This window comes from Manis pentadactyla, chromosome X (genome assembly GCF_030020395.1).
Source record: "Manis pentadactyla isolate mManPen7 chromosome X, mManPen7.hap1, whole genome shotgun sequence".
Lineage (NCBI taxonomy): Eukaryota > Metazoa > Chordata > Mammalia > Pholidota > Manidae > Manis > Manis pentadactyla.
The window spans coordinates 102,322,006-102,337,126 of NC_080038.1; the positions used below are offsets into that span (position 1 = coordinate 102,322,006).

Genomic DNA, 15,121 nt, shown 5'->3' on the forward strand with positions numbered 1-15,121 from the left:
AGGTGATATCTTATTGTGGTTCTGATTTGCATTTCTAATGATTAGTGATGAGCATTTTTTCATGTGCCTGTTGATCACCTGAATGTCTTCTTTGGAAAAATGTCTATTCAGGTCCTCTGCCCATTTTTAAATCAGATTATTTGTTTTTTTGGTTTTGAGTTGTATGAGTTCTTTATGTATTTCATGCACTTGCTTTCAAATGTACTCTAATGTGCTAAGAGCTGTGGCTTCAAAGGAGAAAAATGCACGGCCCCTCCTCTCTAGGAACTCAATCTCTGATGGAAGAGATAGGTATGTAAGTAAATAAATGCAGCATAGTATGGAAGATGACGTGTATATTATAGGGGTGTGTTCAGATCCTGTGAAGGTGTAAGGGAGGCAGTGGTCAGATGGACCTAGACTCTTGAGGGCCTTGCTCTCCAAGCTTAGGAGTTTCTATTTTATTCCATATGCAATGAGAAGTGACTAATCATAGCTATGTTTTAGAAAATATAATATGGCAGTTATATGAAGGATGATTCAGAGTAGGGGAAAGACTAAATTCAGGGAGATCAATTAGAAGGCTATTTACAACAGTATGAGAGAAAATTAATATCACTTCTCTATTAGCAGGCAATTGAGATTAGACTGTACTTTTAATTAAAAACGTGTATTGCTGATAATCTAGATGCATGTAGGCAACCAAGTAGAAGGCCAACAATATTTTTCTTGATCCAATTTACCTCTAGTAGACAGAAATATTTAATGGAGAGACCTTGTTTCATTCATCTTTTTATCTTCTCTAGCAGCTATCATAAGACTTTATAGACATAAGAAGCTCTAAAACATGTTTATTACTCTGATTAATAAATTAAATAGGTGAATTTTCTTTTAAATCACTGACTCCAAAAGAGAAAATTATAATTCCTTTATGCCCAATGATGTTTAGAAATTTCTTACAATTTTGTATGTCAGATAGCCCAGAGGGTCAAGTTTAGTGAACAAGTTTATTTTGCATACTGACTGTGGTAATCGGGTGACATTAGTCAAGCACATTTGCTCTCCAGAAAGTCTGCTTATTCTTTGCTTGCTCGCTGCTACCTAACAGAATTTTCAGTGACAGGGGTAAGGTTATGTTAAAAAGAAAGATGGATAACAGCAGGTTTTATAAACCCACTTTCCAGTGTACTACTCTTAAGCAACTGACTATTACCTCTGTCTTGGAACTTGTAAACGTCTGCTGAAAATGCCTATGTTTGGCATAATTGAAAGCACTGATATAAAATAACCTGCTTCCTGGAATATGTGTGCTGAAGTTCTCACCCTGCCTTGAATCTGACCAAATAAAAGGTAGTAAAACCAGCAGGGTGCTGTACCTTGAATACCGTGTAGGGCCCAAATGTATGTTATGTCAGGCCTCCAAACACCTCAACCATTGACACCTAAGATAAATGAAGACATTAATGAACTGGTGAGATTATTGAAGGTAAACTTGATGAGCCTCTTCTTCAAACAAACAAGAGCTTCACGCTTTCAATCTCTGCTCCTTTTTTTTCCCACAAAAGGCAAACATTGCTGAGCCACTTCATTGCCTCTGGAAAAATGTTTTCTGTGGCTCCAGAGTTGACAACATCCAGAATGTCAAACAGTCACTGCCTTCTGCATCTGAACTAGCTTGCTATGAAGAACATGAAGTATACTGATGCTATCTGCACCCAAGTTACACAGAGACAACTTACAAGAAAGTATACCTACTCCCTGCTAACTGGAAGATTGTCAGCTAAGGGAGAAGTGGTTTTGTGGATTCCAGAGTGAGCTGTGGCTCAGTGGGTCTGGGCATTTTCCCCTTTTGATGTTCCAGTTAGTATTTATACTCATTAAAGTTCCTATACTTTATACTGCATAATCTGTGATGAACTCAAACCAAAGTAATTCTTGTAGCTATAAAATACCCTTTTGTTGAAATCCTGCTTGTTTTTACCTGTGTCCCTCAACCAACAAAAATCGTAACACCTATCTAGTTCTGATGTGACAGAACTTAATTACCGTGGGAATTATGAGCAGGAAGCCAGCCAATTTCAGTTGTCTCAACTATGTGATAGCACCTGGTCACTTATTGCCAGATACTTGTTTACTCCGAGTTATTGATCAATTTTGAGCCCTGGCCAGCTGCAGCTAATCCTAATGCATATAGTTGGCAGCTGTGAATTTGTGACTTTGCCCCTTGGAATACAAAGGCTGTCTTTGCCCACACTCAGGCAGATTTTAGCTTCTAAAGGGCAAGCTTTGGCCTCAATAGATGATTGTGATTATACAGTACAGTGTAACTGTGTTTATTCTTAAATTGCTTTTCAGAAACCCTGGCTTTACTAGGAATTATCAAATAAAGTTCGTATGAAGAAAGGAATTCCATTCTGTCTGTAGGCTAAAAAAAAATTTAAAAACTTACTGCCTATGTGCATTTTTAAGAACTGAACTCCTCCCTAATTTAGTAAACTAATCCTATCCATGCCTGCCAGGCCCACTCCCTGCTACAGCTCTGTGTCATTTATCCTAGGCAGTGGCAAAATCAGAGATCCTTATTTTAGATACAGTGATCTGTTAGGATTTAATCTGAGGGAATAGTAAGTGGTTCAAAATATATCTATACAATTTTTCATTATTTTCCCTGTTTTGTGTTGAGAAAGAAGAAAAGCTTTCTTGGTGTCACATAACTAGTCAACAGCAAAGTTAAAAATAACAACAGTGGTTGGGATGGGAGAGTTCTGTGAATCTATCCTATTGGGTAGCATGAATGGATCGGAAGTAAACCTTAAATATGTAGCCACCTAAAGGCATACTCACTAAAAACATTTTTCTCTCCTCTTTCCCCAAGTAATTGTTTTTCTTTCTTTTAATAACTGTCTTGCCTAAGGATTTCAGCCCCAGGCAAGTTCACTGTGGATTCAGTGAGACCAAGAAATGACAATGGAATGTTCTTGGGGTAAAAGGGTGTATACCCTGCTTTACTTTCATGGTAGGTCGAGTGCTAGAATCACGTCTGCATCCAGAAGTCTGCAGGTCGGTAATCTACCTCCACCCAGAGCACTGGGCAGAGCTCTTTATATAGTGACTCAGTCAATAATCGCTCATTGCCTACGGGTGTGGAAGCAGTAGCCTAGCAGTAGGCCAGTTACATAATCAAGTAGTTTAGGTTCAGGTGAGGATCCTGGACATAGGAACTTCCATTTTCCCCACAATAACACAAACAAAAATCTCTTGTGGTTCCAGATTTAATTCTTTTGAAGTCTTCATCTTACTAGAAACCTGAAAAGGAAAGGACACTTCCTGAAACCAGATGAGTTTCAGTAGGTTGTCCTGATACTGCAGTGGAGGAAAAAACCCTCTCATGTCCATCATTCCTTCCAGCACCTACGCTCCCCAACTTTCCCCTGAAACCATGCCTGCCCCCATAGCTTGGGCCCTTTCTTCCCCACCCACATCCGTTTTAACAATCTGGAATCTCTTCAATCACCTTCCAAACTCAAGATAGCAAATCTGATCCCCCAATAGCAACCAAGTCAATGCAATTTAGCTCAAATTTTCTTCATTGTCCTCCATCAAGACAATTCTTTCCTGTAGCACTTTCCATCAGTGGACATAAAACACCCTTTCTACTCATAACACATGTTCAAGCACTCCTCTTCACACACTCAAGTGTACAAGTGTGTGCAAGTGAAGATTTAGGCATTTAGAAATGATGGTGAAGCAAATGGCTAAAGGTACTCATAATCTCTATTAGCCAGGGTTTCTGGGGCTACACAGCAGGAAATTGGGGCACTTTGGCGAGGGGGCTGTTAGTATGCTAAAATGTGTTACTGGATGTGGCTGAGAAACACCCATTCTTTCCACCTTGTAATAATATCCTAACTATGTACGTGGAGAGGTAGTACAGCAGTGTAAATGGCATAGAATCGGGAGTCAAACATACTCCCATGTGAACTCCCACTCCACCACTTACTAGCTGTGTGACCTTTTGCAAGATACTTCACCTGAGGCTCATTTTCCTCATCTGAAAAATGGGAATTATAATAGGACTTATTACCTGTTGTATGAATCTACTGATACAATTAATGCATGCAAAGTGGCTGGCACCTGGTAGGTTCTCAATAAATGTATTTCCTTCCTACCTCTATTTTTGAAGGTAGTGTTGTATAGAGTGGAAAGTGGTATAATGGGAAAGTGTAGTTTTTTAGTAAGTCATGGGGTCAAATTCGAATTCTGTCATTTGGTTACTATGGGTGACCTCAGCAAGTTACTTAACCTGGGCTTTAGTTTCTACTGTAAGATGTAGCATAAATAGTTATAAGTATAAAGCACCTGTCCCACAGTAGTGGTAGCTAGGAATGGTATGGATATGAGACAACTGTTCTTAGTTTCAGATACAGATACTGTTGTAAAGCTCTTCTCTGAAATTCTCTCTTCTTTGAGTGCACCAACGTTTTGTTTTGTTTTGTTTTTAATCCATTTTCTAATGGTTGTATACCCACTTGAGCTGACTGAAGTGTACCAACATTTGCAAGTGATGTTGTATTATTTGAAAACATGTTGCAGCATCACATTTTGGGCTTTTTGTTTTGGTTGGCTGCTTGCTCTCTCCACACCCCCATCATTTCTTCTTGCTAGCCATAGAGTAGCTGCCTAGTGTGGAAATTTGTTGCCACCCCTTCGCCACACGTTCTCTATACCTATGTTGCTGAGATGCTTAGCCACAACAATGCAGAGATGCCAGAACATTAGTTATCCCAGATGGTGCTTTCCCACTTATTTAGTGGTAAGAAGCCAGATGTGATATCTCATTTCTTGCATACATATTAAAGGCTGAACACTGCCACCCATCTCTGTGCCTCTGCAGAAACTCGGTGTCTGCTGTTGTGTCTGCAGGATGCTGCTGTTTATTAGTTCCTCACTAGATAGTGCAGTGCTTCGGACAGCTTTTCGTCTGGTATTGCTGATACAAATATTTGGCAGGGTTAGCCTTTGTGGTAGGATTTGAGGAATTCAAAAAGGCACCTTACCCAAAGATATCTCCCTGACTGGTCACAGTGCCTGAAATGCATATAAGGCAATGTTAAAATGTGAATGCCACTGTCCAGAGGGAACATACTGGGTCATTATCAACTATTAATACTTAGAAGCAGAACTGCATTGGAATCTTGATTCTGTTACTAGCTTTATTCGCTAAGGCAGGTTGCTAATTCTCTCTGTGCCAGTATCCTCTTATGAAAATGGGGATAATAATGGATGGCTGTGAGGATTACATGAGACAATGCATGTAAAGTACATAGTAAATGTTCAGTGAACATCAGCTAATATTAGCCTTAAGAACCATCGGGCCCTAGGGCCTACATCTAGGACTAGTAAATTTGATTTGAGGGTCAGGAATAAGGTGAGGTTTTGTACTGGGAAACTGCTAATAGCAGAAGCCCTGGTAAGGTGGTGATACAGTCAGGGAGTAGCATGGAAACTCTGGGGACCTGGGTTTAGAAGAGTTGGGTAGGAGGAAGAGGAGGGACTAAAGCAGAGTCAAACTACACTGACATGAACTTCCCAACAAGAAAAGTGTAGTACTACTCAGGATGTGATGTTTTGTAAGGTAGAAAGCTCTGACACTGGGAGTGTTCAAGCAAAGACTGGGTGCTGGCTGTGTTTCAAGAATACTCTACCCCAGGGACTGTCAAATTTATTTGCATACACATCATCTGCAGATCTTGTTAAAATGTGGGTTCTGATTCAGCTGGTCTGGGGTGGTACCCGAGATTCTTCATTGCTCATGAGCTCCCTGATGATGCTGATGCTCCCCATCAACAGACCTCACTCTTAGTAGCAAGGCCCTTGCAGTTGGACAAGAAATCACAGCGATGCAGAGGGATATGCCAGGGGAAAGCCAGAGTTACCCAGACAAGTCTCCATAGCATGGAAGGGCTTTGATGCAGTCATGATCTACAGTCTGGTTCTTAGCTTTATAAGCTTTGAAATTTGATTGGTAGTATAAGCAGAGACTGGGCTCTTGGGGACTGACTCACAGTTAACCAAATTCACAAGAGACTGATACATACGCCAGAATGCCAGTTGATTAATTTATAATGAGAAGTGTAACTTCCAAGTGGACCAGGTACTAGTCTTTGCTGATTTGTGCATTATCTCCCTGGAGGCATATTTACATGAGGAGCTAAATGATAATAAGAAGGTTGCTTGGTGAGGACAGATTCATAGCAAAGGGAGTTCATAGGAAGATTTTAATGGTTCACGTCATCAAGCTATGATGGTCTGATAACTCTAGCTTCACAATTGGGCTTAACCTCCAGAACAGTGCTTCAGATGTTAGCTTCCTTATTAGTCTCTCTGACTCCTGTCTTGCCTTCATAAATCCAGATGATCTATTTAAGCCTAGGTCTGATGATATCATTCATTTGCTCCACTGACTTCAATTTAAATTCACAATTTTAAACTCATCATTAAGAAATGTTTAAAATATGGAGAAAAGTTGAAAAATTCATACAATAAGCACCTATATACCCACCATCTAGACTGAAATATCATTTTGCCATATTTACTTTATGTGTGTACACATGCACATGTGTCAGTCCACACTCTTTAACATAGTTTTCTAAACTCTTCATGTTCTGGCACAACTTCCTTGATCCACATCACTTCCCGAAGGTCCCCCTTTATAACTTACATCACAGCCATACCTAATTACCTAATGTTTCCTGAATGTTCCTGGTGTTCTCATGTGATATGCTATTGCCTATACCTGAATATCCTTACTCTCTTTGCTTGACTAACTCTATTTGTTCTTAAAGACTTGGCCACACCCATGATGCCATTAGCACTCTATGCTTCTCTCAATTATAACATTTATTACACTATGCTGTTATTGTCTATTTACCTCTCTGACTTGCCTACTAAACAATGAACTCGTTGAGGGCAGGAACTGTTTCTTTTTTATCTCTGTATACCCTTCCCTATCCAGTGTCTCACGTTTAGTAAATGTCAGGTAATCAGAAAATCCAACTAACTACAAGACAGTTCTACTATTTACATTATAAGTACCTCAAAATCAGCATGTCTAAACTGAACTCATTTCTCCTTCTACCCCCTCTACATATTTTAAACCCTCCTGATTAAATGCCATCTAGTCTTCCAAGCCAAAAACCTCAGAGCAATCCTTACATCTTCCCTCTCTTCCGTCCTCCAAACATGTCTTGTTGATTCTACCCCCAAAATACATTCCCAATCTGTCCACTTCTCTTCATCTCCACTACCTGTCTAATCCAGGCCACCTTCATCTCTCACCTGGAGCACTACCAACAATCTTCTAGCTGAACTCCTTACTTCTGCTCTTGTCCCCTCCAACCTATTATCCACAGAGAAGCCATAATAATCTCTAAAATTCAGATCTGATTATATTACACCCTACTTAAACCCTGATTATTTTACTCCTTGCTCTTAGACAAAGGTCAGACTTCTGAGCTTTACCCAATGACTCTCAAGAACTGACCCCCTGTGTACCTCTATAGTTTTATCTCTTGTACTCTGGGTTCCAAGCATTTTATGTTAAATGAGCCTGTAGAACTTGTTGTTGCCCAACATTTTCAGTTTCACACCCCAGTGCCTTTCTTTGCATTGTTCTCTGCCTAGAAAGGCTAACCCTCTCAAACTCAGCACAGGTGTAACCTCCTCTGGGAAGCTTTTCCACTTTTCCTTACTTTCCAGTCTGTGTTAGGTTCCTCCTCTCTATTACCCACTACTACCCTATACATACTCTATCATAGCACTTACACTATGTACATACAGCACTCTGTACTGCAGTCATTGGTTTTCTTGTTTATCTTATCAAAGCTTAAATTTAGGAGCTTTTTAAGAGCAGAGTTAATGTCTTATTTGAATTTTTTTTACCGCAGTGTTAGCCTGTGGCTGGCATATAATAGTTGTGCAATAAATATTTAAGAACAGAAGGAATGGATATTAACAAATGTCCCCCCAAACTTCATTTTTGCAGATACCTTACAAAAGATCTTCTTTCAAACACATTGTTTCTTCAAAGTACAATATAGTTGATTGTCATGCAGGTGATATTGATTGAATTTTTAGTGTTCCTCACTAACAAATTCAGACAATTTCTGGAATTGTACCATTTCTTAGAGATGGCCGATCTGGTAGGGTACTTTTCTTTTCCCCTGGGTAATTTTTGTCTCAGAGATTAATGTCATTGGTAGTTGGGGGTGCCATGCTATTGGTTCCATATACATCCCTTGACCTCTGAAGTCCCTTGTAACACCTAGGGTTCATGTTTCACAGAATTGCTCATTTATTTGGATTCTAGGTGCTGTTTGGTTATGATGTTAATTTTCCTCTAGGTTTCTCTCAAGCCATAAGAGTACCAAGTGAAGAACTGTCCCCTGCTTAATTTGTGGGAATAATATTGTTAAATGTTGGGCCAAGGACTGAGGGGAGAGACTGATCAGGAACTGAACAAATGTTGGGCTGGATAAAAAAATTATATTTCTTTGACCAGAAAAGGTGGTTAAAACTGAGCATCCTGAACATCATTTTCTCTGGTTACTACCTCAAAGTAACAACTTTAAAATTATTTAAAAAGCATTTGGTCCCTGAACCAGTTTAATAATCGTACTTAACAGATACAATTTTTACACTCTGCTCAGCACTAATCTAAGTGCTTTACATGTATGTGTGAATTCATTTAATCATCTGAACAACCCTATGAGGTAGGTACTATTATTATCCCCATTTTACAGATGCTGAGGAAACTGAGGCACAGAGAAGTAATTTCCCCAAGATCAAAAGTTATCCATAACTGTCAGACAACAGGTATATTAATTCAGTTTAATCTAATGTATATTAATTGAGCACCTACTAAATGTAATAATTGACAAGGTAGATAAAAATTGTACACTTAAAATAAGAAGAAATCATAATGCAATACACCATGAATGAATTGCCAAGGTGAGTCAGGCTCCTTTCTCTTAGTGGGAAATGGAGAAAAACTATGTAGTTAAGGTCATGAATGGAGCAGACATATCCGTGTGGGTAAACCTGGTTTGTAGAAATGAAGAAAAGAGTCTGAGTTTGAGGTGTGTGAAAACGATTATTCTTTTTTGAGGACTAAGGTTATATTCAGAAGGGGCGTCGCATTCATTTATTTAGCATGGGGTAAGGATGAGAATGGAATACACAGGTATGACGCTCGGTTAGAACAGGAAAGGAGAAAGGTGTTTTGTTTTGTTGAAAAGGTAACAACGCGTTTCCCTGGCTCTCTCTCTCTCCCAGAGACTCTGTAAACAATCTTTCAGCAGCACCACCCACCTACCCAAATTCTCTTGACTCAGGCCCTTTTGATCTGCGCTTTTGAGAAGGACTTTCGCAGTCTGACACCTTAAGCCTGAAACGCCCTTTAGGCGAATGTTAGGAGGGAAAAATACATTCATGCGATTCAAAGAGGATTGGAATCCTACAGAGGAGCTTTACGTGCCAAGATTCTATAGTTCCTCGCCCGTCCATTTTTCCTGAAACACCGCGACACACCTGGCCAGGCAGCCTCAGATCCTACTCTAAGGCCTGCCTATCCTGTTACCCTTTTAAGAGGCGGATCCCGCAGTGTCCTTTCCTCCCTCCCAGCCACCTCTACCCTCAGTCTTCTGGGCGGAGCTTCATGCTAAAGCCCCAGAGCCCGACGCGACCGCAGCAGTAGCGAAAAGGACTAGAGCTGCGACAGGCTGCATCTGCTGCAACCTCGCTACCCACGCTGCGTGCCTCTCGGCTCCGACCTCGCCGGCCGCGTGCGCCGGTCTCTCCCAGCCCCCGCTCCACCTGGCGCACACCTGGCCAAGGCCGGGGTCCCGCCGAGAGCAAGGTGGACGCGTGCCAGGGGCTCTAGAGAACCTCGGAGCGCGCGTGTCATGGGGTCGCCGCCCGGGGCCGGGGTCTTCTGCCGCGGTGGCAGCGGCTTTTCCCGATTGCTGGTGTGGTACTTCTTGCTGGCTCTGAGTCCCCAAGCCCCCGGCTCCCGGGGGGCTGAAGCTGTGTGGACCGCGTACCTCAACGTGTCCTGGCGGGTTCCGCACACCGGAGTGAACCGCACAGTGTGGGAGCTGAGCGAGGAGGGCGTGTACGGCCAGGATTCGCCGCTGGAGCCTGTGGCTGGGGTCCTGGTACCGCCCGACGGGCCCGGGGCGCTCAATGCCTGTAACCCGCACACGAATTTCACAGTGCCCACCGTGCCGGGGGATTGGGGAAGCCCCGTGCAAGTCTCTTGGTTGGCCCTCATCCAGCGCGGCGGGGGCTGCACCTTCGCAGACAAGATCCATCTGGCTTACAAGAGAGGGGCATCTGGAGCCGTCATCTTTAACTTCCCGGGGACCCGCAATGAGGTCATCCCCATGTCTCACCCGGGTGAGTGCAGCTACTAAATTGCGCCCCATCAAATCCCTGCCAAGGCCAGTTTCTCTTATTTTCCTCAGTGCTCTTCCCCTATCCCCTTGCTCCAAAGGAAAACGAACGCCCTTCTGTCCCCCCCACCCCCCGAGTGAGGCAGGGTCCTCTCCTCCGCGAGACTCACCGGCGTGGGGGGTTGGGCAGAAATATCCTTCAGAATTTGCCCCTCTGGTGGAAAAGGGTAAGACAAACGGAGTGCGGAGGCTGGCAACTCAAGACTGTTTGGGCTCTTTGAGTCGCCTCTTCCTGGTGTTCCACAAGGGTGCTTGCAATGGATTGACTGGTGGTGGTCACTGGCTGGGAAATGACTGGGTAGCAGACAGTGTGGAAATCCCGCTTTTCCCTTTTAGCAGTCTCAGGCCTGCAGCAATTTTTTCCCTCCCATCTCCCTGTTTTTCTCTCTGTTTCCTTGTATCAGGTACAAGACTGTGTTACTGTGCCCTGTTAACCTCATTGTGGTTTTGGTGGACACTTTGCTTAGCTCTTGGGCTCCTCTTTGGCCAGAGGTCTCAGGTCCCAAGCGACAGCTGGTATCAGAGCTTTCCTGTGCCCTTGAAACATCTGATTTAGGTGACTGAGTGAGGAAACAGATGATTGGTGTTAGTTTAAAAAGAGAGGGTTATGCATGAGGATAGTAAAGGCCTAGACTTTGGAAAGGACGACCAGGTGGCTATTAAATTTGTGGAGATGATGTGGGGTTACTATTTTCTCTCTTCATTTATCCTTCCAGAAACCTGCTCCCTATTTGTCATTAGGTATCCATACCATATGTATAGTGATCCTGAACTCCAAAGGACAAAGAATAAAATTGTGGAGAAAAAGAATGAGACACCTAATAACAGTGTATCATACTTGTTGAAAGCTGGGTCCCAAGTCAGACAGTTGATTAAATTCCAGCTCCAGTGCTTGTTAGCCCTGTGACCTTGGGCAACTCATTTGAAGTCTTCCATTCTGGGTTCCCTCATCAATCAAATGAGGGAAAATTAAGAAAGAACTACTCCTACAGGTTTGCCTTGAGGATGAAATGAAATAATGCCTGTGAAGAATTTAACACATCATCCTTCTCAGTAAAAATTAGCTGGTAGGCTTAGCCTTTTAGGAGTCCCTGGAGAGATGCTGAATCTGCTTATTAGCACTAGACGTTTTGTGTTTTTCTTAAAACACTGTGTCTAGTCCTGCCTCAGAGAGTATTTGCATTGAGTGGCTGGGTGGTATAATGGAAAGAGCACTGAACTGGAACTCAGGAGATTTGAGTTCTGTTTAGCCCCTTCTTGGCCTCTACCAGCTTTGTGACCTTGTACAAATTACTCACTAGTCAAATGATAGTATAGTGGCAGGGGGTGGAGGCCAAGTTGGCAGTGTAGAAAGACAAAAGTGAACTAGATGAACTCTAAGATCCCTTCCAGCTCTAAAATGCTGTGATTCTTAGATTTTGTTGGTTAAAGGAGCAGCTGTATCTCTCTTGGTTGATAATTTGTTGATTAGAATGAAACTATTTTTTCAAGTCCAATAAAAATGGAGAATAAGGATCTGGTAAATTTTAAAGTCTTTACATTTCAGTTGACTACTTAAATGAAAGGATTTGGCTTTGTCTTCTCCAGATGAGATTGATTTGCCTGAATGATTTGGAATTGAAAAGTATTGTTTAATTAGGAAGAATTCCTATTTACATGGCTTTCATCCTACTTCTGTTAAGGATATATTAATCGGTATATAATATTTTTGATATTTGATGATTCGAAGGGACAATAAAATTAACTTCTGTTGCACTCCCACTCTGTGCCAGGTACTCTACATAGATCTTATACATCTGACTTTTGAACATCTTGAGGGTTGAGGGGAAAAAAAAACCCATGCAGTTGAAAATCCAGTATAACTTTTGATTCCCCCAAAACGTAACTGATAGCCTACTGTTGATTTTATGGTAGTAACTGATAAAGCATACTAGCATCAACATACATTCATTACATACATAACTTTTTCTTAAATTTGTTTTGGTATTTCTAGGCTATGCAGTTCTTCGAGTTTTTTCAAATTGTCACAAATCTAAAAAATATTCCAATGTATTTATTGAAAAAAATGTGTACAAGTGGACCCATGCAGTTCAGATTGCTGTTGTTCAAACTGTACTTTATTCAAAGACAACATGGTATACTAGGAAAAGCATACGCATTGCAGTCAAGAATGGGAATCAGATTCTAGATTTGCCACACAATAGCTCTGTGTCCTTGGCCAGATTATTTAACTTTACTGAGTCCCACTTTCTTCATCTGTAAAATGGAGATAATAATCACAGCAATATAAATATTAAGGATAATATATGTAAACAACCTAGCAGATAATAAACACTCAGTTAAAGTTAGTTATAATAGGTTAATGCTAACAAGATGCAAATATGTGCTTATGCAAGTCAGTTTGAAGACAAGAATACCCTGGGAACATAATCATGGCTGTTTTGTTTCAAGATACTATATAAAAACAGAGCCCTAAGTATTGATCACTTAATTAAATTACATTCAGAAAGATATTTTGGCACTTGGAAACTTTATTATGATCTGAAATGATGACTATTTAGCAGATATTACCATTAGGCACACTAGCTAAAAAAAGGTAGCTAGTTACTTGATGTGTGAAATCACATGTCTTCCTTAAATTCCTGGGGAAACTACTTTTCAATAATGGGAAAAATCATGTTGCATTTCCTTCAAGTGTATTGTTGAGTATCTGTTTGCAAAGTGTTGTACTGTTTGCTCATTCCTGAAAGTAAGCCTCTGATTCATTGTAATCTCTGGTTAAAAACAACTCATTTTGGATGATAGTGGCAGAGGGGTAGGACTGAGGTTTGTTTGATTAACTCAGTATATATATATTGCCATGAATTGCACAAGGACCACCAAATGTGGAAAAGCCTTTGCTGTTGTCTTTAGTTAACAAAATCTCTCTTCACCCACTGTCACAAGAGCCTGTGCTTGAATTGTTTGTCCTTTGCTCAGAGTTCATGCTGAGCACCCACACTCTCACCTATCACAGCCGTATGACCACCGTGAAGACCTATTTGTTTTGAGTAACAGAACTAACTTGTTTAGAACTGGCTTTAAAACTTTTGTTTATTGGAGGGAAACTCCACTATTTTAGAGCAATCAGGAAAATGAGGCTGTTTTTATGTATACCAAAATTTCACAAAACATAGTTGTATCCTTGCATCAACCCATGCGGTTTATTTCTCTATATTATTTTGGTTGCAAAGTATCCAGAAAATCCTGACTCACACAGATAAAAACTACAAATGATAGATGCTTATTAACAGGTTGTTTTGCAACTTCTGGATGTTTTTCAATCAAATTGATCCAGAAACCTGGAAGAAAATTGGAAAATTTTGGTTTCAGTGTTTAATAATGCTTCATATGTCATCTCTTAAATATGAAAATCAGCTAAGAAGCAGCCAAAACTTAGAGAAGGCACTAAAGCCACCTTACATGTAGATTGTCACGATGAGACACATTAAGCATGTTTCTTGTTATTGCACAAGTATTCTGCTTTCGCCAAGCAGCTGGGCTTCAGCCTTGCATGCTGTCTAATTGAGCACAGCCCACAGATTGAAGTGGTGTAGGTACTTGCTTGCAGTTTTCCTTGAGTCAACATGTGCAGGCATGACTTTATTGAAAGACTGTGTGCAGAGCTACAACCTTTGTAATGCATGACAAATTTTAAGAACTTGAAACATACTCAAAGAGATGTAGGAGAAGCATTATTCCTGAGGACTGTAAAAAAGCAAATGAACCACACAATTTAATGATTTGGTGGTCTCCAATGGGGTGCAGTTTGATATGTAAAACAGTTGCTTTTATACACTGTAAGACAGTAGAGCATATCACGAGATTGGACTCTGCCACTTACTGCAGATCTTCCTCAATTTAAAATGGGGCTCTATCCCGATAAACCCATTGTAAGTTGAAAATATGATAAATTGAAAATGCATTTAATACACCTGACCTACTGAACATCATAGCTTAGCCTAGCCTACCTTAAATGTGTTCAGAACAATTACATCAGCCTACAGTTGGGAAAATCACCTAACACAAAGCTTACTTTATACTAAAGTGTTGAATATCGCATGTCATTAATTGGCTACTGTACTGAAAGTGAAGAACAGAATGGTTGTATGGGGACGGAATGGTTTTAAGTGTGTGGTTTTACCCTTGTGACCACGTGGCTAACTGGGGAGCTCAGCTGGCTGCTGTCGCCCAGCATCCTGAGAGAGTATGTTGCATATCACTAACCCAGGAAAAGATCAAAATTCAAAATTCGGAGTACAGTTTCTACTGAATGTGTATTGCTCTTGTGCCATTGTAAAGCCAAATAACCATAAGTGGAACCATTGCTAAGTCAGGGACTGTCTACTTTTTAAGTCTTAGGTTAGTTATTTTCTTTCTCTAAGTGTTTTCTCCTATATAAGCTGGATATTATAATAAACTTGTCTTATAAAGTTGCTGTGATTGAGATAATACAGATGACATGTTTATCACAGTGCCTGGCATATAGGAAGCTACTATAGTTTTTTTTATCACAGTTAAGATAGTCAAATGTGTTCAGAAAATAGAAATTGAATCTTATGTTTGTAGTACATAATTTGAAAATGACTAGG

The 15,121-nt window shown here is 40.8% G+C and overlaps 1 protein-coding gene across 2 annotated transcripts in view; it reads left to right on the forward strand.

The window, feature by feature from the left end:
* The window catches only part of RNF128 (ring finger protein 128), a 125,997-nt gene that overhangs the window by 36,751 nt on the left and 74,125 nt on the right, over positions 1-15,121 (forward strand). Inside the window, exon 1 of one of the 2 annotated variants that reach the window (XM_036924991.2) lies at positions 9,675-10,434. The exons of the other annotated variant lie outside the window; for it this stretch is intronic. Within the exon in view, the coding sequence (XP_036780886.2) occupies positions 9,942-10,434 (493 nt within the window). The 5' untranslated portion in view covers positions 9,675-9,941. Of the gene's footprint in view, positions 1-9,674; positions 10,435-15,121 lie in introns of those variants that run through there. 2 annotated transcript variants of the gene reach the window in all.